This window comes from Anser cygnoides, chromosome 3, assembly GCF_040182565.1.
Source record: "Anser cygnoides isolate HZ-2024a breed goose chromosome 3, Taihu_goose_T2T_genome, whole genome shotgun sequence".
NCBI classification, from domain to species: domain Eukaryota; kingdom Metazoa; phylum Chordata; class Aves; order Anseriformes; family Anatidae; genus Anser; species Anser cygnoides.
The window spans coordinates 7,202,838-7,227,765 of record NC_089875.1 but is presented as its reverse complement, the minus strand read 5'-3'; the positions used below and the strand labels follow the sequence as shown (position 1 = coordinate 7,227,765).

Below are 24,928 nucleotides of genomic sequence, written 5' to 3'. Positions count from 1 at the left end.
TTACAGCACCTTACAACTACTCTTTTCCACAAACAGTATATTACTTTTTTTCTCCAGCTTTAACTACTATAAAAAATTACAAGCTGACCATTACACTTCACCTGTCTTTAATAGCTTTTGCTTCTCAGGCACCAAGCATCCTTCCTCTTTCACAGCATACATGATTTAAGCAATCAAGTTAAGCTTGATTAGCCTCCATTTGTGTTTAACATTACAATTGCTGCTTCTCTGTTGCATGTGAGGAAAAACTTGTGTGCTTGGTGACCTGTTAAGTGTTGCAGGTGATTTATGAAAGAGGTCCCCTCTCCCTTAATACCCCTCCATCAGTAGGCAAACGCAGCTACCATTGCACTACTAAAAGCAGGAAGCAGAAACAGATAAAAAGGAGATTGGCTAATTAGCCATCTATACTCAGAAAAAAATAATAAAATAAAGACAGGTGTTTTCCTTACACAGACGCTGTCAGCTGGAGTGTAAAGAACAGAAGGCAGCACACAGACAATAGTTTTCCAGATCCTGGGACAACAGTGATGTTATGAGGAACGTGAAATGTTCAAGAAAACCCCAATAAATCTCTGAATGTGTCTGAGAATAAAAAGGGTGGGACTAGGAAAAAAAAAACTAAGAAATTTGCTTGGAAATTTATTTTTTGCTTTACCGGGGCAACTTCTTTCAGAAGCATCTGATTTTCGAAGACTGAAATGTCAGTGCAAGTACTGCCATGCAAATATTCAAAAATCCCTATAGAAACAAATCAGGTTTTAACATTTCAGAGCAGGAAGTTATTTGAGTAGGGTAGGTAAGGCTCTTCTGGTAAATCTACCTTCGTGTCTGAATACCAAACTTTTGTTAGTTTGTGAAAACTTCAGGTCAAAAGATTAGTTTGTATTTCTTGAAAGCATTTTAAAAGACAAAAGGTGTTTTACTTCACCAAAGGCACTGCAGGTGATCCTGTAAAGTACAGAAATGCTGGGTTTGCTAATCTCAGAGAACGGCTCTGATATGACAATACATCAAAGGTGTTTGAAAGTAATCTTTTTCCAAATATTTAGTTAAAAATAAAATAATGTTTTTGAAAAGTTAACTTTATACGAGCTCAAATATGTGAGTGGGGAAATGCCCCTCAAATACCATGGTGCGGGAGAATCCTCTCAGGGCCATTTTTGTTGCTTCAATACCCAGTTTATACTAGACAGCCTAACAGACTGCTTTGGTCCAAAATAATACACTGCAATAAAGTTACCTCCTGTATCCACAGCTATCTGTTGCCTCTGTTAGTGATGACGCATATTAAATCCTCCCAGTGTAAGTTAAATCGTCCCAATAGCAGCTTAAGTTTTGATCACTCTTTAACATTTGGTGACTCTTTACCCTGAACAAACCCTGAGACCCTTCCAAAACCAGGGAGGGGTGCAGTAACCGAGCTCTGAGGGAAGATGTGGGTGCAGTAACCGAGCTCTGAGGAAAGACGTTTTTCTGTCAGCCTGACGGCATTTTCACTTGAGAGAAAAGCGATGAGCGGGGGCAAGCCTGAGCTGTCCCTCCAACACTTACTGAGAACAAACAAGCACCAGGGGCAGCTCTGGCTTTTCAAGAACTCTTCTCTCCGAAGGGGGCTTTCAGAACCGTGCCACAAAAATGAGAATTTCCCCAAGTTTTACGCGGCGGAGGGGGGGGGGGGGCAGCAACGCCTCTGCCGCGCGCCACCAACGGCCCCCAACCGCCGCCAGGGGGCGTGGAGCCGTCACGGAGGGGGCGTGGCCGGCACCAAGCCCCGCCCCCGAGAGCGCTCCCCTCCCACACCGCCCCCGGTGGGCGGGCGCCGCGGGGGCTGTCGGGAAGATGGCGGCAGCCCGCGGGCTAGAAGGGAGAGGGGAGCACGGGGCGCGGGGCGGGCGCCATGAAGGAGACGGGCGGGTGGGTGAGGTGGTGGCCGCTGGGGAGCGCTGCCCTCGGGGGAGAGCTCCTTAAATAACGGGAATAAAGAGCTGGGGCGCGCGGAGGGGCTGCACGGGTTAAAGATTTTTATTTTTTTTTTTGGTAAAAAAACCAAACAACTGCAGGTGTTTTTGATTCTGGGTGTTGGAGAGCCCTGGTTTGGTGTGGGTCTGTGTGAGGTTCTCAGGGGTTTGTTGTTATAATCTAGTGGCTGCCTGCCACCCCTGAAGCATTTATGTTGGTCTTGTGCTGTGTGTCCAGCTTAACTTTGGAGAGTGGCTTTCTCTGAGTGTCTGTGTACTTTAACTTGTCAGGGTGCTTTAACTTGCCTACAGGTGTCTGCAGGGTTTCTTTTTTGCCTGAGGCAGTGCAACAGGGTCTTCTGGTGCTTGAGCAGTCCTGTTAGGGTGTGTACTGGTGTCATTTAGTGACTTTTTTTGATTAAAAAAAGGTTTTTTTAGTCCTGTGCTGTTAGTAGTTGGTAGCAGGAGTGCCTGGGGATCCACTCCTGAAGTAGCGAGGTGTAGTAAGAGCTGAGGACTGGTTGGCCTGCTGAGTTGAAGTGCTCGCACAGCTCTTTGAACTGCAATAACGTGAATTTATCTCCTGTCTTCCAGAGTATGCAGGAGAACAGTCTGTAGCTTTCTGAAGTTACATATAAGTGATAAAACCTGGAGCAGATTAGTTTAAGTTATCTTCTTGTGCAAGATTAGGGTCTATATGAACAGAAAGATGTTGGAGTAGTTCCCTGTGGTAGACAGAGCAACAGCTGGGGACATCTTAAACTACAACAGGTTTCTCACTGAAGCAGAAGGCTTACAGATGAGTAGATAGTATGCCGTGTATTCTACTTTCTCTGAAGATCCCTTCGTACGCGTCTGTCAGTCCAGTACAGTTGAGAGAGAAAACTAAAACAACTTCCAGAAGAAGAAAAAAATGCTCTTGGGCTTAAATCACTCTTTCAATGAAACTTTCCAAATGCTGTTTCCCCTCAACTTTTAAACTGAGGTTAAACTTGCAGCATTGTGTAGCTGAAAAGTTTCTACTATAGACTGAAAGAATTTGGTATTCAGAACATTCGATATATTTGAATGATACTGAGTTTTATGTTGATCTCTGTAGCAAGGATGGGGTATGAAAGTCAGGTGGTGGCCTTCTGCATGCTGGAAAGCTGCTGCAGGTGTCTTAACTTGGCTGTAATGTACCCCAAATCATGGAGGAAACATAGGCTTTCTTGTATTTCTTATGAGAAAGGTATTGTAAGAAAGAAAATAGTAAATATCAGTACTATTACTTTCAAAATGGAAACTGACAAAACTTTCTATTTTAGTTTAAAAAATGTAGTGGTAGAAACTTAGTGTGGAAAAAAAGATCCGGGGGGGAACGGAAAACCAAGGTAACTAAAAGCTACATCTGTATTTGGATAAGGCTATGCAGAGAGAGTACTCTGTCTTTCTTCAGTGAAGGAATGAAGGCAGCATTTAGAAATTAAAAATCCACATTTTTATGCCTTTTTAAAATCAGCTATTGAAATTGTCTTGCAAGTCTTTCCTAATCCTATTCCAACCACAATGGTTCAGATACCTTGATGTTTTAAGCATTTCTTGACCAACTTAGCTGAAGTTGTAGTACAACTTCAAGGCTTAGAAGCAGTATTTTCTTCTCATTTATGTCAATGATAGGTAAAAGAAAAAATTGATTTGGAAACGTGTAAGCTGAAGAGTGTTACCCAACTAGGTTTTTTATGCTTTTGTGGAGTCTTGACTATTTTATTTTCTTCCACAGTGCCTCTACCTCTATGCTGCAGAACCAGCCTCAAAGGCACTATGGAATTACCTCTCCAATTAGCTTGGCTCCTCCTAAGGATATAGATTATATTCATACTCAGAAGCTAGTTGAAGCAATGGAGCCATTTGGGGTATTTGAAGATGAAGAAGAACTGAATCACAGGTATAATAAAACTAATTTGTTAATCTTTCAATTCTGAGGACAAATTTAATGCGAGTTTTCTTTACAGGCTGGTTGTTCTTGGTAAACTGAATAACTTGGTCAAAGAATGGATTTCAGAACTTGGTGAGAGCAAGGTAAGGATTTTTTATAATCTTATCAAAAGAGCTGAGGTCTTTTTACTTCTTTTTAAGGCCATACCACTAGGACTTATGCTGAAGTTCAACTTTTAACTTTCCTCTTAAGTATCAAGTAGGACTGTAGTAACTGCCACTGAAATATGGTATGAAAGATTTTTCATATCTGGTTCTTGAAGTCTTTGGGGCAGTGCATAAATTTAAGAAGTGGCTGTATCAATTGACTGTAGCAGTTAACAAAGATGAAAATTTATTGTGGGGTCTGATGGTAAATGGTCACTGATTATGCCCCAAACAGCTTACAGACTCATCGAATTTAAACTTATGCTAGACTTGCCTATTGTGTAGCTCCTGAATTCTGTTAATTTATGTACATCTGCAGGGAAGTCTAATAATAGGTCATAGTTTGTGTAAATTAATGAAAGGACTGATGTGTTGCTCATAGTTTCTTGAGTTGCAAGGGCTCACTTTAGGAAACAAGTCTGTTAGACTAACAAGTCAGTGTGGGAGTGAGAAAACATGTTTAAGGAGTGTGCTTCAATCTTTCTAAGTAATCTGTGTTAATTAAACTTGCACATAGGTCAATATATATCATATTCTAAAGTAAACTCTTTTTCTACCCACAGAATCTTCCCCCTTCAGTTGTAGCAAATGTTGGTGGCAAAATATTTACATTTGGTTCTTACAGGCTTGGAGTACACACCAAAGGTAGAGCTTTAGTTATCTGGTCATAGTTCTAATGTTTGAAAGTGACTGCCAACAATAACAGCAGAAATGAAATCTCTCTGCAGGTGCTGACATAGATGCTCTTTGTGTTGCGCCTAGACATGTGGAAAGATCGGATTTCTTTCAGTCACTCTTTGAAAAACTAAAACATCAAGAAGAAATAAAAAATCTAAGAGTAAGCAAGTTCTCTCCTTCATACACTGACTTCTACAAATAAGAACATTCATGTTCACAATTCCCATTAGTAATGAATGTCTTACAAGCCAAAGAAAATAAAAAACATTCTGACCCCTTTTTAAAATATTTTCTGTAGTATGAAAATGTTGAAGTCAAACTTTTGGTTCCTCTTCCTGATGACTATACATCATAGGAATCTTTGTGGTACACTTGTCTTCTACCCTACCCATGGTTTGGGAATGAGTCAGCTGTAGCAAATAAATGAGGCTCTGTCCCTATAAGAGCTTTGCTTGAATTTTAGATATAGTAAGGGGCTCAGAAATGAAGTTATTGCATACATGCAGGAAGAAGGGGCAGTCTGAAAATTAAGGCAGATGAATGTGACATACAAAGTCCTCTATTGGTACATGTGCCATGGAGTTCATCTGGATATACTTCAGAACCTCTAAGTTGTTTGTCTCTAGTCCTGTTCTTGGTTCTCAGCTTGAGCCTTAGCATTAGTGATGCATACTGACAGCTTTATGTAATATTGTATGTTCACTGCATGGCTCCTGTTAAGTTTATCTGCTTTGTAAAATCACCTTCAGGATGTTTCGTGTCTGTCTTGCATGTAAAACTGAACTCCTGACCACTCAACTTTTGCTCCGTAAACAGGGATAATACCCTTTTTCCTTTTGAGGAAAAAAGAAGATAAGATAAACCTTCAGGGCTCTAGTGGAGTAGTATCTCAAGTGTCTAGAGAAGGCTCGATGCCTTGCTGTGCATCTTCTACAGGAGATAGACAATGTTCAGGCTTGTTTGTATGACTAATCAAGATGAACTGTGATGTTTGATCACAGTACCATGACATTTCACAGCAAGCTGTAAAAACCCTTCCTTTTTCAAGATGGCTGTTTGCTTTAAAATATCTAGGAAGTAATATTACGGGGACTACTAGAACAGCCATTTAGCATTCATTGTTGCCAGAGTTAAATCTCTTTGACATCCTCTCACCTTCTGCTAGTGCTTCACTCAATGTGTGGGTGATTCCTGGCACTATCTCCAATGAGTCCATGTTTCTTTGAGAGCTGCGATGAGACTTTGAAGCATCTTGAGGTGATTAGTCTGAGAAGAGATGTGTGTGAACCCTTCAGTAAAGGTGCAGTGGATAGAGGCAGTTACTTTCTTCCTTAGCTTAACAAGTTGTGCTCTAATGCTAGTTTCTGGCCTCTGCTGCAGTCCTGCAGTCACGTGGCCTCTTGTTGAACAGAGGCTAGTCTGCTTTGCCCTGATACTTTCCCTTCAGGATGTCAGATGCTCTTTTTTTTTACATTAGAATTAAAGAAGGTGTGGAATATTTTATTAGACTTGCTTTCAAGTTAATTGCTCCAGTTTCAGGATGCCTGAATTGCTTATCCCTAATAGTCAGATAGGGCTGCTGCATTTAATAACTGCATGCAGTCTGAGTCTAAGCATAGGGGAGAAAGGCTTTGTTCCTGTAGGACCAGGCAGTCAGCACTTGGAATGGTTATCCTTTAGCAGTTCCTTCTAGAAACCTGAGCTGGAAAGTGTAACAGTCCTGTGTTCACGCGAAGATTGAGGGCTGTATTTGTTCATTCCTGACTGCCATTAAAAAAACAAAAGGGAGAAATTTGAGGTGTAAGCTTTTCAATATGTATAGAACATGCAGACTTTTCTTGGGAAAATGTAATGGTTTGATTCAATTCAGGCCAGTTTTCATAGATAGGAAAGAAGTCCTGATGTATTGATGGCCTCCTGTTTCAAGTTTGGGAGGCAAACTACACAGTATAGTCTTCCCTCTGGCTAAACTACAGGACTGGAGAAGTGTTCCCCTAGCCTAGTCTTCTGGCAGACACAGTGAAGGACTTTGTTTGTATAGCTAATGAGGCTAAACTACTTTTTAAAGCTTGTATTGATACCATATGTGTACTATGCTACCTGCATCTTATATAGTTTTGTTGATTCAGAAGCAACTCAGTCTTTATATTGTATAGCTTCACAGTGTAAGTTTTGTATTTTATTGTAGTCTAGGGGAAATGTGAAAGTAGCAAAAAGGCATTTTCATGTAGTTATCCTCTCCTCTACAGGCAGTAGAAGATGCCTACGTACCAGTTGTCAAGTTTGAGTTTGATGGCATTGAGGTAAGAATTTCATTTTAAGCATGGTTTATTTTTCTTGCTTTGCAATGGTATAATTTAGCAGTTGCAGGTCCATGGAAATCTTAGAAGGTTTTTGGTACCTTAAAGTGTTTAAGAAGCTGTAATTGAACAACCTTACACAACCCAGAATAAGACTGCAGTGGAATTGGAGTTTATGGGAGGCTAAGTCCCTAGGAAGCCTGGCACACATGGGAACATCAGGGACATCTTTTTCTAAAGCTGTGCTATAGACTAAGGTAGCCTACTTGAATAGTATTTATTTCACAAGGATTGTGCAGACTAGGAATAAAGGCAAAATCTTTGCTAATTCTTCTTGGCTATGCCAAGCTCACTTTCTACAAAGGGCTGCATATAGTGTGTTTCACTGTGTGAGTTGTGGGCAGACAAAACATTTTGTTGCAAATCAGAAAGGAAGCAATCATGAAACAAATGTGATAAGAAGAAAAGTACTCATTTGATTCCTGCCTAGGCTTTTCAGCTGTAGGAATCCTTGCATCTTGAATAAGTCTTCTCCAATGAATAAACAGCTGTGGGTTGTAGTATCCAAGCAAGTTACTGCTTGGTAGTGCTGTGAAGACACTCAGCAGCCTTTTTGTGGTCTTTATCATGTAAAGACATTGTCAGGATAATTTTCTTACCTCAGACTGTACTGAAAAAACACTTCAGGATCAAAAGGGCTTACCACATAAAGGAAAAGCTTGTTGCTGTAGTTGAGGTGAGTGAATTTAAGCTTAGTTATGGAGTTAAGATGCAACTTCCTTTTCTAATGGGAGTTGTAAGTTTAGAGTGTCTTTTCAACATTAAAAAAGGTTTTCTATTGGTTTAAAAAGAAGGATGATACACTGTAGGTTTTGTAAATAAAAATATGGAACTCCTAGCAATTGAATTTTTGGGTTAGTCTTTGGAGATGTACCTGTGCCATGTGATTCTAAATATGGATGTTCACCCCTTTTGTAGATAGTACTTGTTCTCTCCCGCTAGCAGGTTGTTTGCAAAGTATGGCATTCTAACTCATGCTTGGTACTTCTTTGCTCTAAGATTGATCTTGTGTTCGCAAGACTGTCTGTGCAAACTATTTCTGATAATCTTGATCTAAGAGATGACTCCAGTCTAAGAAGCCTGGATATAAGATGCATACGGAGCTTAAATGGTAAGCATGTTTACACATTTAAAAAGAAAATGTTACTAAAGCTGATGTAGAATGCATATTACACAATCCAACTTTCTGCACAAGGTGCACAACCAGTCTTTTGTATACTTAAGACCTGAGGAGGGGACATTTAATGTTTCTGTGAGTAGTGATTAGATAGGCATGTATTTCCCATTCCTTTCATCAGGGTGTGTGTTGTTGCAGTTTACCACAGAACTCTCTTTGGTGAATAAGTGGAGAACTTGATAGAGAAGGGAGTGTTGTAATTCAGAAATAAAGGTATTTAGAATATTCAAATCTGAATTTGCTCTTGGTTTAACACCAGCTGTTGTAATCATGCCTGGCTGTTGGAAGAAATCTAGTTTTCAGAATCCATGAAGAAAGGCCTTATTAAAATGTGTTGGCTGTAGCCTGAACTATGCGAAAGTGGTTGAGTACATCAGTTACTGGAGATAATACTGAGTATAATGGGTAATCAAGGTAATGCAAAACAAGTCATCCAAAGTAGTTTTTGTAGATTTGAATGTTAAATTGTAAACTATTGGTCCAGTATAGCATAAAACTGGCTTGTACATGTTGCAGCAAACCTTTATACTTAAACCTTTTTTACAGGCTGCAGAGTTACTGATGAAATACTACATCTAGTGCCAAATCAAGAGAACTTCCGGCTCACGCTCCGTGCAATTAAACTGTGGGCAAAACGTGAGTAATGTCATTGTTCATGATCTTTAAACATTTCAGAGGCATTTCACGATGAAAAACAAGTTTCTAAGACTATTGGAGGTACTTCAGTTTTGGATAGTTCTTTAGATGTCTGGTTAATAGGCTTAACTGCTTAACTTGTTTTAAATCTAAAGGTGCTGTGTTGCTTATTAGGAACGTGACTGCAAATGATAAAAATGCTGAGTTAAGCCATAAAAGCTTGGTATCTATTGAATAGGGAAATACCATATGGGAACGTAGCTGTGGCAAGTGCTAAAACAATGGCAGAACTTTTCTCTGAAGGGAAGTTGGGGCAAAGCAACAGCTGTAGCAGTACAGGTAGATTTCAGAGTAGCAGTATTTTGGGAAATGATTCTTCTCCATCACTGTAAAGGCCAACATTTTTGGTTTCATCCTGCTGCAAAAATACTTGACTCCCAAGAGGCTGGAGTGTACCATAAGTAACTTACAGCTTGGGAAGTCAGTGGTGTACATTTGAAGGATGAGGGTTTTTGAAAGAATACTAACTATGGAGTATCCATTCCAGGACGTGGTATTTACTCCAATATGCTGGGATTTCTTGGTGGAGTTTCCTGGGCAATGCTAGTAGCAAGAACATGTCAACTCTATCCAAATGCATTGGCGTCTACTCTTGTGAACAAGTTCTTCTTGGTTTTCTCAAAATGGTAAGAGCTATAGTTTTGTGACAATTTTAACCTGTATAGAGTAGTAACACTTAAGGCTAGTTCTTTAAAAATGTATTTCAACATTGAGTCCTAGTCTGAATTACATGACTGAGTCTTAAAATACAGTTATTAGTTAATGGCTTATCTTTTATAGGGAATGGCCAAATCCCGTTTTGCTGAAACAACCTGAAGAGAGTAATCTTAACTTACCAGTATGGGACCCTAGGGTATGTAGACATTAAATTCAGGAGCCTTTAAACTTTCTTCTAGGTTAAACTGATGCTAAGCAGAACTGTTTAAATGTTGTAGGTCAACCCAGCAGACAGATATCATGTAATGCCTATCATCACCCCAGCCTATCCACAGCAGAACTCTACATACAATGTATCTACATCAACACGAGCTGTAATGGTAGAGGAGTTCAAACATGGTAATATAGCTTTCTGTGTTTATTAACTGAAGTGTGCTTGCTATGTGAAACTGCATTGGTTATATTCTCTGAGGTGTCCTGCTCCATTAGGCATAATGGATCTCTGAGAAATAGGCCACTTGTAAGCAACATGGACCAGTTTTACTACAGATCATAGCACATCTGCACTGTGTCAAGTGAACTCATGCTTTCTCTTCTTAGTGTTCAGAACTTATCTTGCAGAGTTTATATCGTGCAGTGATATTTTTAAATAAATCCAAAGAAGTAATTGTTTTTTCAACATCAACTATAGGTCTCGCAGTAACAAATGAGATTCTTCAAGGAAAGTTAGACTGGCCAAAGCTCCTTGAGCCACCAAACTTCTTTCAGAAGTACAAGTATGTATGCGATCTGTTTTTCTGAACTCGGAATGGTTTGTGTACTGATCGGCATAGTGAGATCTAACTTTGCCTAAATAGGAGATGGCGTTAATATTTATTTTTCTGAAAAATTAAGTAGATTTAGATTTTGATAATGATGAGTGCAGGGGAGATGCAGGAAACTGTTATGCCATTTACTGTCTTTGAGGAAGAAAATGAACTGCAGCATTTTGAATGTTGCAGAATGTGATTCTAAAAGATACACTCTATTTTTCTTCAGTTAATACTGTGCTGAATACAGGACATAGTCTGTCTTTAGTAGAAGTTATGTTCTAGATATTTAAGGCAACTTTGGCTTTGCTTAAAGGAATAACATCCTGAGCTATTATATTTCCGTTTTCTTCTAGACATTATATTGTACTGACTGCTAGTACCTATACTGAAGAGCATCACTTAGAATGGTAAGACTGTACCAAAGTCTTCAAACTTTTTTTGAGCACGTACCTTCAATATGTGTATAATTTATGTATCACACATTACTGAAGCTTTAATATTCCTTCCTGCATATTAATGAATTGTCTTGTGCATACACCCCACTCTGTAGCCTGGAAAGACTTGGTTTTATAACTTGTTTCTTGGATATAATATCTAATTTGGAACAAAATTGTACTTGGTGCTGAGTTGCTCTAGCTAGATAGTCAGCTAATTTCAGGGTCTACTTTTCTCCAGTGAAGTGAAACCAGGCTGTTATATCTGAGAGAAACCTTGCACTCAGTGCAGATCAGCTGAATGCTGATAAACAATATTTACTGAGTTTTAAGTTGTTAGTGCTCTTACCTCTTCTGTTTAGTGCTGAAAATAAATTGGCACTTTAGTATGGCCAATAGTGTATAGGTTAATTGCTGAATTGGTGATCAGTTTTACAAAACTGAGAACAACCTCAGTTGTAATTAAAGGAGTTCACTGCTTATGATGAGATGTTTGTAACTGTCTCAGGGGAGATATGCCAATATAACTTGTTCAATCTATGTGAATGTGCTGAATAATTGTATGAATGCTAAAGCAAGGGGAAGTAGTAAGGAATTCAGTTACTGTAATGTGCATTTTGTTCTTAGCTTTGCAATGATATTCTGTGTTAATCTCTTCTGAGCTTTCTGATCTGTTCATTTAAATTGTATCACCTATAGCTTGATGTTAGTCAATCAGGTGTGCAACAAGGATTTACAGGCATATGGCTTAAAGCTAAAGAATTTAACTATTTCTAGTAGAACAAAGTTTTTCATGCACCTCACAAAGATGAGGAAAGTTCTGACTCCAGTAGGAGCTGACTTTTGTAATGACAGAAGTGGAAGCAAATGGGGCTTGGTTGTACAGCTGTGAGAACTAAAAAGCAGAAGATAGTTTATGTCATAAGACCACATTTAATTCACCAACTCTTGGATGGATTTGAAAGTAGACAGCACACCTCTTGTTTACATGTGTAAAATAGTTCTGAATAACCTACAGACTTTTAACTGCTTTTAAAGTTATCTGTGTTGTTAGCTAAAATGGCAGTACTTCCTTGAAATGAAAAGCCTTCATCATGGTTCTTATAGCTTGGTAAATTTGTAATGAAGCTAAGATGACCAGAATATTTGCTGTTAAAGGAACTACGTTTTCAGTTCAGTTCTGGTTGGAGAATAGTAAACTCCTGATTAGTCTGTAAGGAGAATTGCATCTTCACCCAGCTGTGATCAAGCAGTTGTCCTTGGGTTTTTTCCTGTATTTCCCATGATCTTTGTTTTTTTCTACTTTGAAATGCAGCTGGAGTTGCAGGGATATGCTACTTGTACTCTCACAATTCAGATTAAACATATAATCCATGATGAAGATGAGAACCAATTAGATAACTTAGGTAACTCAGTCTTTGGAAACTCTAAAGCTCAAATGTTACTGGAACAATCTCAAGCTGCAGTGTGTGGTATAAAATCTGTCTATTAAAATGAATGAAACTTGCTCTTTGGTTAGCATTTTTGTATTAGCATTACATAAAAGGCATATAACTACTGTGGGGAATACAGTAAAAACAAGCAAATACTTCTTGTTCTTAGGGTTGGCCTTGTTGAATCTAAAATTCGTGTGCTGGTTGGAAACCTGGAGAGAAATGAGTTTATAAATATTGCACATGTAAATCCCCAGTCTTTCCCTGGCAACCAAGAACACCGTAAACAGTGAGTTTTGTTACTCTACTTAAATACAACTGGGCAAATGTATTTAACTTGTTAGATAACCTGAGATTAATATAAACATGTTCAGTTATATACCTACTGTTCTGTGGACAGGAGGTTCTGGACACGTAGGATCTTTTTAAAGGGAGAACTTCTGAGAGCAGTATTCAGAGCTTATGTATGTGCTGACTCTAATATTGCTGTGTACAGTTAAACTGTTGCCCAATTCTTTCTGGAGGCTTTTGGGTATTCAAATGCGTGGTATCTGCATAATCTGACAAATTTGTGAACCTGTCCTTTTTAGGGGTGGCTATGTGTCAATGTGGTTTCTTGGAATCATATTTAGGAAAGTGGAAAGTGCAGAAAGTGTTAACATTGATTTAACATACGATATACAGTCATTCACAGATACAGGTAAGCCTATATTTTTGTTTTGCTCTAGTCTCGTATTGTTTGGTTTTGATTCTACTGGAAAAGTTGCTTCATTAAGTGAAATGTTTCCCTCTATTATCTAGAGAACAATGTAGAGAATAAAGCCTTCCTGTTCTGACACTTCAGTGAAGTCCTTCTTGGCACGAGTGTGTGCTGCATTCACACCAAGTGAGGAGATCTTTCAGAGTACACAGAAAGAATGGATAGCAAATACAATGGAAGCAGGGCTGGACTGCAATATTTAACAAGAAAGAGGCATGGCTAGTGTAAACCCAACACTTCCACTGTTCTAGCGGATGAGCAAAGATGTCCCTTTTGATATAGGCACATAGTAAGCATGAATATAGTCAGGTGAAATAGTTGTGCAGATTATACTGAACACCTTCTTGAAGGAACTGCATTTTGTGAAATAGACAGTCAAATGAGGAGCCTGTAGATGTTTGCTTACTGGGAATAGCTACATGTGTCGAAGTTGGTGGCAGAAAGCGAGAGTTAACGGTAGCAGGTTCTAAAACAACTTGTTAGTTCACTGTATTTTTCTGAAATAAGTTTGTGTATGATAATCGGTAGAACTTTAAGTCAGTGAGTTGCCGCACTGTAATTACGGGCAGTCTTGCATGTAAATCTTCATGTTCATCTTCCATTTCTGCTTTTTGGTACATGTAGGAAAAAGTATTATTGTAATTGTTGTCAGGTAATGCTAGAATAAAGGGGTTGTAGAGGGAGGACTCACTTAAAATCGTATCTCTTACTCTGCCATCGTCTATTTTCTCACTCCCAACCTGACTGTTTACGTGCCTTTCAGAAATGCATGTATACTGTCAGGCCCATGACTAGCTGTCATAAATAAGAGTCAGGTTGCTTTTCTGAAGTGACAAGTGTGTTAGAACAAAGAATTTTAAACAGTGGACTCCCTTAAGCATTTGTTTGCACTCATGGAGAACTTATCCATAGTACCAGCATGGGCTGTGTTGTCTTGCTCAGTTCTCCACTTAAAAATGAAGTAAAACCTGACCACCTTTCTGGCTCATGCTTTCTGATATGAAAGGCATGGAAGACTAACAAAACTCTTGTCTGAATGTCAAGCCAAGTGCGACAGCTTCCTCAGACTTGTAGGAAACAAACATCTGTATAGATAACCCACTAGATATGATGCACTGTTATACCTTAATTTATTGCTTCAGGCATTTTGCAATGTTTCAACATTGTGGCAAATATTAACAAGGCTTATATACTACCAAGAGCCAGGCTAGAACTAAGATTTACTGTTTTATTTCTATGTAAGAACTCAATTGAGGTAGCTGTGCTCTTCGTTTAGTAAATCTAGTAAAGCACAGCTGATAGCACGCTTCCTCTGACAGAGGGTTTGGATTAGACTGAACAGAAAAGGTATTTCTTGGGAGGTGTGAGGTCCTTCTGGCAAATTTGGGAGTGACCAGTTGTGAGCAAGAAAGATTTCATCACATGCCTTTTCTCTGAGAGTGCCTTTAGAGGACAAAGGTTAACTTGAAGTTGTTGGGCCTAAGGTCGTAAGCCTTCCAAGCAGTGAGCCTTTTCTTAATTCAGCTCCCTTTTGCCTGAGAACATGATTGGATTTACTTTGAAACAGTAGTTCATATCGTTGTAAATATTCATTTGTGCCTTATTCACTCTTATTTCTCCTTTAGAAATACTTTAAGCCACCTCGTGGCTATGTCCTTACTTTGATTCCTACTCTATTAGTAAGCTGACTTTGTAGTTCTGCTCATGATAGGACTGTTAGATAAGCTTGTCTAAATGCGACTTAATTCCTTAATAATTGCTGTGCTAGTATAACACTAACATGCATAAAAGGCTGTTTGTAGGCAGTTAAGGAAAACTTGCTTAAATTGCTGTGATTCTGTTAAGTCAGATGTCCCTAAAAATCCAATCTTCATTTTCTTCAGTAGATAGAATTCTAACACCTGAGCTACTGAGAGGTTATGTGGTGTTACTGAACTGCTATGTCAAAGAAACAATTGCCACCATAAATATCAGACAAACCAGCCTGAATCTTGACTAAGGGGTTTGGTCTCTGAGCTGTGCACAGTGGGGTTGTTTCAGAAAGTCAACTAGATCTTTTCTTAGTTCTTAACCAGAATGGCTAGTGAGTATTATCTATAAGTTAAAATCAGCTCAGATGTCAGCTGCACAGTTAGCAAACCACCGCTATTACTGAGTATGTAACAGCTATTTATGTTCAAATCTGTATTTTTGTATCTGATCTGTATTGGATGGGAAGTAGCAGCTCAGCCCATGTTCATCTTGAGACTGTATGTGGAATGCTTAGGTCACACTTTATATGCAGTTAGACTAGAAGCTTCTTGCTCTTCATTTGAGCAGAACAGACTTAAAAGCTTGATGTTTCTAAAGAAATTATATGTAGCTTTGATAATGGAAATGTTTGCATTAAGTATTTAAGCTACAACAGTAAATTTCATGTTAGTTTACAGGCAGGCTAACAACATCAACATGCTAAAGGAAGGTATGAAGATTGAGGCGGCTCATGTGAAGAGAAAGCATCTCCATTATTTTCTGCCTCCAGAAACCTTACAGAAAAGAAAGAAGGTATAATAAAAACTTGTCTCTTCTAGACATATTTTTTCTTGCTTACTAATTATTTGAAGACTTAATTTTCTAAGCTGTTGTTTCAGCAAAGCATGCCAGATACTAGTCAAAATGCTAGTGGGCTTCAGTGTAAAAGGGCCTCTTCGGATGGAAGCTTGGACAGTTCCAGAGACACGGACTCCAGAACACCACGTAATTCCCCTTCATTAAATAGGATATCTAAATTGGACACTTCTACAGCAGAGATGGAAAGGTTAGCACCATAACCTTAAAACTGAAGATGCTGCTGTTAACTGACTTGCAATGTGCATGAGGTCTAGGATTTCTTGTTTGAGTCTATGTAGATTGGAAGTATGTGGGGTGCTGTAAAGGCTTTGGGAATGAAACTAGGTCCTCCTTTGTGGGTCTTGGGGGATGGGCTAAAGAAATCCTTGAAAAATTAGTTGATCTACATGAATGTGTAGAAACAAAGGAGAACTTGGTACCAGAGACATGGTATGGCCTTGAGCATAAATAACCTTAGGTTAGTGTGCAATTCAGAAGCTGGAGTATTTTATGTGCAGGTAACTGTTCTTTTTAACATACATGAAGTATGGTTAATGCCAAGCAATGTTAAGTTTTAATAACACACTGATCTTGATCACAGAAATGCCAGAGCTGTTGCTGACTTAATGGAACTGCGTAATAACTTTGGCAATAAAAGTGTATGTCACTTTCCTGGGAAGTCTTTGTTCATAAGCTACTTCACATGGGAATGTGTAATCTTGAGAGTAATAGCCCAGTAGTATCATGTGCTGTAATGTGCAAAAATAAAAATCAGGGGTACTTGTGGATAGAGCAGACATCCATTAAAAGCAGCAAGGAGTGCTGCATATACTAGGTTGGAAGGCAGTATCAGTATATGGAGACTCGCTGAAGAAAATACTTGAGTTTAAATCTGCAGTCTGCAAAGTGATCTCATGCTAGATTGCCAGTGAGTGTCTGTGCTGTTTAGTGGAGCTGTGACAAGGAGCTAAGAAGGAAGACCATTCTGTGTGTGTGAACTTCCTGGAACTGACATACACTATTGGGATAGCATTTTCTAACTTAAACAGTGTAAAATCTGACTTTTACAGAAGTGCTGTGATTCAGAGAACTAGTGGTGCTAACAACAGAGAGGAGATGAATCACGTAGCTGTGCCACCAGTGTCTAAGGAAATCTCCATTCCAGTTATTGGTTCAAGTATGTGTTCAAGCAGTAGGTAGAATGCGGTCTGTAACTTCATGGCTGAGCTCTAAAAGCTTGATGTCTCCTACAGAAATGGAGGCTGCAGTTGCAGTAAGACCATCAGGACCTCCAGCTGGCTGCACTGTTCCTGCAGTAATAGAACATAACACGATTTCTCGACTTAGGACACATTTTGTCCAAGGACAGCATGAACCAAGTGGAACTCAAATTACAAATTTAAAGAGTACTGTACCTAAACGACCTCATTCACCTACCTCAGAAGAATACCCTAAGAGACCAAAAGACAGAGAAAAGGTAGGGAAGCAGGGCTAGGCTGTGGAGGGTTTAAAGTGATATCTATTAATACAGAATTATTGATAAAGAATTACTGAAATGACTAAATGATAACAGGTGTGTGTGTATATATATATACACATTCCCAAATATATATATAAACATTCCCAAAAAAGACTGATAACAAATGTGTATATATACATTCCCAAAAGAGTTGGGAATCTAAATTTAAACATGATAGTTTTATTAGGATATAGGTATGAGAAACTGTTCACTAGCCATACATTAAATTCAAGACAGTTTCTTCAAAATGTGACACTAATGACTGTTTTTAGTCTGGTGACAGAATATCTAAATATTACTATTTGTTTAATGCACTGGCCACTTATCAAAGGAAATGTCTCACTTTAAATTGTTTTAAGAACTGCTTCTGAAAACATTTTAATTATTTCTAACTAAAGAGGGATATTAATCTTACAAATACAAAAATATGAGCTAATATTGTTCAGGTAGAGTTTGAATGCTCTATTAAAATCTCCTTAAATAACTGCTTTTCCTGGTTTGCCCTCCTCTTTGAGGCAGAGGCAAAGAACAATTCAAACTCAATTTTTCCATTTGAAAAGAACCAACTTTCAGAATAATTAACTTGTATTGAATGTTTCAAGTATAGGCTTTCATGGATGGGTAGCAAGACTATTCAAGAGACCTGAGATACCTGTTTGGTAATGGTCTCTAAGTGGTGTTATAAGAATGGCCGCTAATGCACTTAATGCATTGACTTGAATCTGTAACCGAATATCAAGTCTAGAATTTTTGAGTCTGCGTATTCTGTTCTTCTAGTTAACTGGCCAGGATTCAGCATTCAAAGATGGTGGTAATCCAGAAGATGTAAAGAGAAGATCTACAGAAAATGTAATTTTTAAGTGGTTTTATTCTAAGTGGAGTAAATGAAAATCTGAATGGAATATTCTAGTACCTAGACAATTTCACATAAATACTCTACACATTTATTGATGTGAACAAAAATATGCTTTTTAGTATAACTTATTTCAGTCTTCATTTCCCAAATATTACATCCACATATGTTACATGCTACCACTAATTTTGTTAATATCTAGCATCTTGCCATGCCTGAAATTGGTTATTTTTTAACCACTTGATTTAATCTTGTAGGCTAAGACTACTGTGAAGACTAAAGCATTTGACCTCTCACAGGGAGGATACAGAACTGTATATTTACTGTAGCTTGTTACTGAAACAAACTCTTGCGTGCACACCCTCAAATCAAGATGTGGTCTTGCTGGCAGAGTAAAGGTTGAAATACCTGAAACATTGCATGTGAGCTCACGTGCTTCAAGAAAAATGTTGATTATTTTTCTGAATCTTAAGGGAGGTGAAGGGTGTCGATGCATGTATGTATTTGGCATTTAAGTATCTTAACTGCCAAACCTTGCTGTATCAAGTCATGAATTTGAGAAAACTATGTAATACATCCCTTTGAACTTTTTAGGCTGGCCTTGGGGGAAAATCTATGCTGATTCCAGTTATTGACACATCAAGGTCACAGGTATGGTGTCTTAATGATCATAGGTAAAATAAAACTAGAATTTTTCCCTGCATGTATAAAGTTTTATGCACTATTAACTTCTGTGGAATAGGTCCTGATAAGTAGGTGGTAAGCCTTTACATATCATGCTTCTACTGAATTGAATGGCTGAACAATGAGCTTCCTGGTTGCAAAATTGAAGTCAGACTAAAATCTATTGGACTTGAAGGACCCTGTCTCCATTCATTTGAACCCTGACAGTTCATTTCCTAGTTCACTATTTTCTTATTAAAGGATTGTGTATACTCCTTGCAGACATTTCACAGAGCTGTAATTACTTTAAACACTTGTATACTCATCGCTGTGACAAGATTTGAAGCTTCGAAGTACATAAGTATGTTAAATTCTGGTGTCAGTTGAAATGTTGAAAAAATGAGTTAGAAAATTGGAAGTACTTCAGACAGTAGAGACACTCTGTATTCCTAACCCATTGGCCCGAGAAGGGTGGTAGCTTCCTTTATTATGCTATTGAGCAACTTTTCTGTCATGAATTGAGATAATTACTTCCTAAGGACAAAAAGAAGTGTGCAGAGGGGAAAATGCTCTTCCTTTGAAAACTAGTGGTAAGTAAGTGGTATGGTGGAAAACACCCTTTTCTGTAAATATTTTGGGCCATACTGATTTGGTACATAAAGAATGGTACTATATTCAGCTAGAAAAATGTTTGTCTGCTGCTACGTGTAAGTTCATGTGTTTAAAACTTACTTTTTTTAATGGCATCTTTTTTGTGTTTTAGAGGCTTTCCAGTAAAGAACTACCAGATTCTTCATCTCCTGTTCCAACAACTAATATTCGTATTATTAAAAGATCCATCAGACTTACCCTTAACCGTTAACCTTTATCTCTTCAGGTAAAGATATTTGTTTAGTGATTCATATTATCAATGTGTATTGTTACTAACAATGAGTGGACTGTTACTGTTGCCATACTGCAGTGTCAGACAGTTAAATATTTCTGTTTGTGTTTTTGACCTGGAGATGCTGTAGGATACTCCTATTACTGTGTAGCTTTTCCAAGATCATCAAGTAACAAGTCACAGTCTACAAAAATCATGGCCTTTTTAGTAGTATTAGCTTAGGTGCTTTCTTCCGTTGGAACTACTTTGTATACTCTTGCAACATCTGTCTTTATTAGTCTTTTTAAGGAGTCTTAACTATCACTAGCTGAAACAGCTTTCTGAAATAGCCACAAAAACAGCTTGTCCTGTAACTTGGATTCAGAATGTATGTAAACAGGGTTGACTAGTCATGACATCTATGTTCTGTTTTCAAGCATGTAGGAATGTGCTTGTATTCATTTGAGCTTTCCTAGTCGATGTAGATATGGTGTTCTTATCTTAAATTATCTTCCAGTTTGGCACATACACTCCTGTGCATCTGTCACAATTGTGCTCAGCTTCCACAGGCAGTAGCTTTCCACTGTCTAGCACAGCCATGCACTACATAAGTATTGTCTCCCATGGAGGCCCATAAATCTAAATACTGAAGAAAATGCAACAGAGGATGCTACCAAGGTACGGAGATGATAGACAAACATGTCCCATGCCATGTTATGTCTTTTTCTTAAGACTGCTCCAACATGAGACTTGAGTTCTGTTTTCACTGGGTAGCTGAGCTAAATTAAGAACACAGAAGCGAAGATGCATCTCAACATTGCAGCAATTGAGGCTGTTGTGACACTGCACACCTGTAAACTGCAGTCTTTAAAGCAACTGTCATGTAGAAAGTGGTACTGCGTTTAAGTGAAATCCTGGAAGCTGTTCAAAATGGTTACTTGAAAACTTGTAGTAGCCTTAAGTCTGGTTCTGTAAACAAACTGATAACACTGCTTACCCAGTGAAGTGCATTAGGGTTTTTTGGGGGTGGAGAGATTCTAATTATGGGAAATATGCTATCTTTCTATTGCAATTTCTTTATAATTGGTGATTTTTGTAAATGAAGTTGTGTGTCTTTTCCAGAGTATTTTTGTATGTACTGTAAAATACTATCATCCAAAGAAATTTAAAGTCTTCAGTTGTCTTTCCTCTTTTTTTAATGTAGATGGCTTCTGATTAAGGAAAAGCAAAACTGAAAATAAAATGGCAAACCAATTGTACAGAGGGATGGGGACAGGTGGGCACAACTTCCTGTAAAACGTAGTCAACTTGAGTTAATATCGCTGCTTCCCTGCTGTTGATATTTCCAGGCCTTGAATGAACACCCACGGAATGAATAGTGCAATTTGTAAACTGAATTAACAGCTGAATTCCCAGTTCGCTATTTGAACAATAGATACCCCTGAATTTCTGTAAAAAGAAGTTGCTTGGCTTTAACAGCAATTCTGAGTTCTGATCATCTTAAGCATCCACTTGTAATGTTCTTAACCAGACTTAAGGACTGTAAAAGAATAGGGAGAATTTATCTTTAAAACAAAAAAATCCTAGTGGGTTCGATAGGTTCTGTTCTTCCCTTTCAACACTCTTCTCCTCAAAAGAAAAAGCGCGCTGACTTTGCAAGGCTTACATTTAGTCACAGGTTAAAATGAAGTAATAGTACAAGTTAAGTGCTTGTAAGATTGTTACACTGAGGTTTATAAAACAGTACCTGGGTTTGGTATGTTTATCACTGTGCTACTTAAATATTGTCAGGTCTGTGCATTAGCTACGGTATGTATACAACTTTAGCACCTATGTAAATAAAAAATCTATTATGAGTTTGAAGGAATTAAAGTAGGTGATAAGGTGAATAGCAAGCTAAACAGGAAAGTTGTCTTAGTAGTCTACAACTTTGTAATATCATGCTTTTAAACAAACTACTCCTTTTGAGTATTCCAAGACTATTCAGGGGTGTTTTGCCCTTAACCCCTCTGTAAGCATTAACCCCTCTGTTAGCGCACACATTAATACAACCAGTCTTAAACTAAGCTGGCTGATGGTTACTGAGGAATGTTTTCACAATTCTTTTTATTCTTGCTTTAGTTACCTTCTAATTGCTATTACTCCATTTTTTTTCTCCCCTCTTAGGGTAAGGAATGTTTAGGAAGGATTTAGGTTACTAATTTCTGGGACTTGATCCAGAATAGGTGAGGATACACATTTCCTCTTTACATACCCAGCTCAACGCTTGGTGTAGTGCACAGTGACCTTACTGCTCTGGGCTTTCCCTAGATACTGCAGAAATGCAGTGCTGCCCCAGGGCTGTGTAGTTATCTGGTGTTCTGAGTGTTCTCTTCTTGGGGGGTTAATGGCTAGATTTCAGCTGTTTTGATGAGAGTTCAAATTACAACAACTTTATTGTTTTTCTTTTTTATGGAGCAAGTCCTCTGTTAAAGGCACTGAAAGTTAAAGGGAATGGAAGTGAAGTTACCCAGGTGTAAAAGAGTTCAGTGAGCCTATATTTCATCAGACTTCCTGGAAGTGGTGTTTTCTACCTGTGTTCGTAGCTGGCTGCTGTATGTGTGGCTTGGAGATTGAGGTAGAAGGGGTGAGAGAGGAATAATTAATCTCCTTTAAAAGGATTGGCTGTATTTTGTACGTACATTTGGACACAAATTTTGTGTATTCAAATGACTCCAAGTTACTAACTACATATAAGGAATTCCATTGCAGGAATTACTGTATCCCAGGGTTTTCTTTGCTCAGTATCACCAAAGGAACAGTTACTGAATTACCTATGTTTCTGTTGCAATGCATGTCCCTGTAGCAAATAAGGGTAAGTGATAGAATATTTCTTGTCCTAGTGAGTAAAAAGCAAAGAGGGTGGGGGGGAGGTGAGAGGTATCTTGAAACTGCTGCTGTTGATTTTTGGGAAGGAGGGGGCTTACTACTGCTTTTGTGTAATATTTGGTGAAATAAGCTGCTTAGCTTAAACACAAGCAAAAACTCCTAGCTGTATTTTTGTATTACCTCATCACACTTCTTATAAAGAGTCTGGTCCTGTGCATTACCAGTAAATGACAGGCATGGGCTGGGCTTTGGCATGCTGCCCCTCTGCCTACAGCTGAGGGGCTAATAACCCCCATGGCTGGAGGCACCAGTGCCCAAGCTCTGAAGGAAATCAAACCACTGTGGGGGTCACCCTACAGTGGTCCTGTGTAAACAGGCACCTTTCCTCCCATGGGACCAGTGCAGGAGGCTGCTGCCTTACCCCTCCACTGAGTGTCTGTGGGGGCTGCGTGCTCTCTCTCACGGGGTGGGGAGAGCTGTCGGGTATGGGGGGCCGTGGCCCAGGCTTCCCACGCTGGGGTGGGTTTCCTGCTGTAGGGCCTGCAGCGGGGGCGGGCTGGGGACTGAGAGCTGCAGTGACAGTGCTGGCATGTGACGGCAGTGCTCTGCGGGCAGGCGGCTGGGAAACACCCCTGCAGCATTGTGGTGCCCGCCAGCCCAGGCTCTAGCGCTGTCTTGAACCCTGCTGGGCCGAGCAGAGTGCAGTGGGAATGTTTCTCAGCTTCTAGAGCTGAGAAGGAAGGGCAGGCACAGGCTGCGAGCACCCTCAGCTGCCTCCTGGCATCAACTCCCCTGCAGCTCAGGGTTTCTTTAGGTGCTCTCTGCATTTGTGGTTGGGGGCCCAGAGCATGGTTGCAGCCCGACAGCTGAGACCTGTCTCCCTGCTGGACATCGTGTGTTGTTCTCAGGTGGTAGAAATTTTAACAAAACAGTAGCCAGGGGACTGATAATTCTCTTATTCCAGAAGATAAAACCTGTTGGGTTCTCAGCTGTCTGACCTTCAGGACCTTGATAGAAATCAAACTGGGACAGCTCGTCTTTGGGCAGTTCCTCTTTGCTGGGAAGACCCTGTCTGATTCGTCATGCTTGACACCCATCCTTGTTTCTTAATCATACTTCACATTTTTTCTTTTTGCCTGGTCTGAGACTCTTGCCTACCTTCCTGTCTTCCCTGATATTCACATCTTCCTTTCCCACCCAAATCCATCTTTGCTCCCATTTGACGTGTCATATGTTTTTTTCTGTGCTGGACAGAAAGCCCTGTGAGCCTTGAAACCAGAGAAATAATCTACTTTCAATTTTAGTTTGTGGCAGCCAGACAAGCAGCAGCCTTCAGCAGGGACCGTCTAGCTCACTCTCTGCAGTACATGCAGTGGAGAGAAAGCTGATGACTTCTTTTGCTACTAAGCAAGTCTGAAAGCATATGTAAGCTCAGACTTTTTAAAGGCTCAACACATGCCCAGATTTGTGTGGTTTTTCAAAGGAACAGTAAAAAGTCCAATAGTGACACCAGCACAGCTTCCATGCTAGATTTCATGTCCCTGTTTCTGAAATCCAGAGAAGTTGAGAGTTTCTTAAAAGTTTTGAGTTCTTTGAATACAATTAAGGTGGCATATTTTCCCTGTGACTCATTCTTAGAAATGACCAAGTCATTTTGTTCTGTTTTTCCTAAAAATCAGACGGGGGCAACATATGTAATCATACTCCAGAGAACGTTTTTTTTGCAAACTTGGGAGTAACTGAAAATGCGGTCTTAAAATAGGAAGTGTTGACTAGCCATAACTAACAAAAGGCACTGATGGTAAAATGACCAAACAAACAAAAAAATGTAGTTAATGCTTTAGTCAGTAGGTACTAGAGCTGGAAATTGCTAGAATTTATTTTGTTGCAGTAGTTTTCTTCCTGTGTGCTCACTGGGCAAGAACAGAAAGTGATCGTATAAACTATATTCAAGTGCATGTAGAGAAGAAAAGTTGAAGTTTTGTTGAATCACTTAATGTATAAATGATTGTCTGTGTGCCTTTGGCACTACTCTTGAATTTTTATTGTGATTTTTTGGGGGGGATTGCTTTTCCTCTTCTGTCTTAGATGCAGAACTTACATTTTATTATGTACAGCCTTTTCCACTACTTAAGCAGAAGGACATTAACCTAACATTGTGAGCATTACTTCAGAACTTCCTAATAACTACACTAAAGAAGTAATAGCTGTTTTAAGTTTCACATTTTTTGCTCTCCTGTATGAAGCAGGCATTAGACCTTCAGGAAACTGAATGTTGTTCCTGCTTCTGAATCATATGTGCGAAACCAGAAACCTTTCAGTATTTTTTGCAAGATTTGTAGCTGATGGTTACGTTCACTTCCGTTTTTGTCTGGATAGTAATAGAGTATGTTAACTTTTCCAACTTGTTTTGAGTGTTTTTACAGGTCTTTATACCTCTTTTGCTGTATAGAATAACAGCTTTGGTAGATTCTGTAAAACA

The 24,928-nt window shown here is 39.1% G+C and overlaps 2 protein-coding genes across 14 annotated transcripts in view; one reads left to right on the top strand and one right to left on the bottom strand.

Moving 5' to 3' along the window:
- The window catches only part of BCL11A (BCL11 transcription factor A), a 145,033-nt gene extending 143,343 nt beyond the window's left edge, over positions 1–1,690 (bottom strand). For 2 of the 3 annotated variants that reach the window (XM_066995357.1, XM_066995359.1), the window contains exon 1: positions 1,555–1,690. The gene's annotated coding sequence lies outside the window, so the exon portion shown is untranslated. The remainder of the gene's footprint in view (positions 1–1,554) is intronic. The other variant, XM_066995358.1, reaches the window with a different exon arrangement.
- An 83-nt stretch (positions 1,691–1,773) lies between these two features.
- The window catches only part of PAPOLG (poly(A) polymerase gamma), a 40,537-nt gene continuing 17,382 nt past the window's right edge, over positions 1,774–24,928 (top strand). For 4 of the 11 annotated variants that reach the window (XR_010830814.1, XR_007162081.2, XM_048060718.2 and 1 more), the window contains exons 1-21: positions 2,047–3,888; positions 3,956–4,022; positions 4,649–4,730; positions 4,814–4,923; positions 7,013–7,066; positions 8,123–8,234; positions 8,847–8,936; positions 9,484–9,622; positions 9,777–9,849; positions 9,932–10,052; positions 10,345–10,429; positions 10,819–10,872; positions 12,502–12,621; positions 12,923–13,032; positions 15,515–15,636; positions 15,723–15,889; positions 16,752–16,858; positions 16,935–17,158; positions 17,978–18,049; positions 18,648–18,704; positions 19,480–19,593. Coding sequence is in view for 9 of the 11 variants with exons in the window: in XM_048060718.2 (XP_047916675.1) it covers positions 3,683–3,888; positions 3,956–4,022; positions 4,649–4,730; positions 4,814–4,923; positions 7,013–7,066; positions 8,123–8,234; positions 8,847–8,936; positions 9,484–9,622; positions 9,777–9,849; positions 9,932–10,052; positions 10,345–10,429; positions 10,819–10,872; positions 12,502–12,621; positions 12,923–13,032; positions 15,515–15,636; positions 15,723–15,889; positions 16,752–16,858; positions 16,935–17,158; positions 17,978–18,049; positions 18,648–18,704; positions 19,480–19,578 (2,271 nt within the window). In the remaining 2 variants the exon portion in view is untranslated. Of the gene's footprint in view, positions 1,918–1,950; positions 2,015–2,046; positions 3,889–3,955; positions 4,023–4,648; positions 4,731–4,813; positions 4,924–7,012; positions 7,067–8,122; positions 8,235–8,846; positions 8,937–9,483; positions 9,623–9,776; positions 9,850–9,931; positions 10,053–10,344; positions 10,430–10,818; positions 10,873–12,501; positions 12,622–12,922; positions 13,033–15,514; positions 15,637–15,722; positions 15,890–16,751; positions 16,859–16,934; positions 17,159–17,977; positions 18,050–18,647; positions 18,705–19,479; positions 20,752–24,928 lie in introns of those variants that run through there. The other 7 variants (XM_048060719.2, XM_066995365.1, XM_013182132.3 and 4 more) reach the window with 7 other exon arrangements.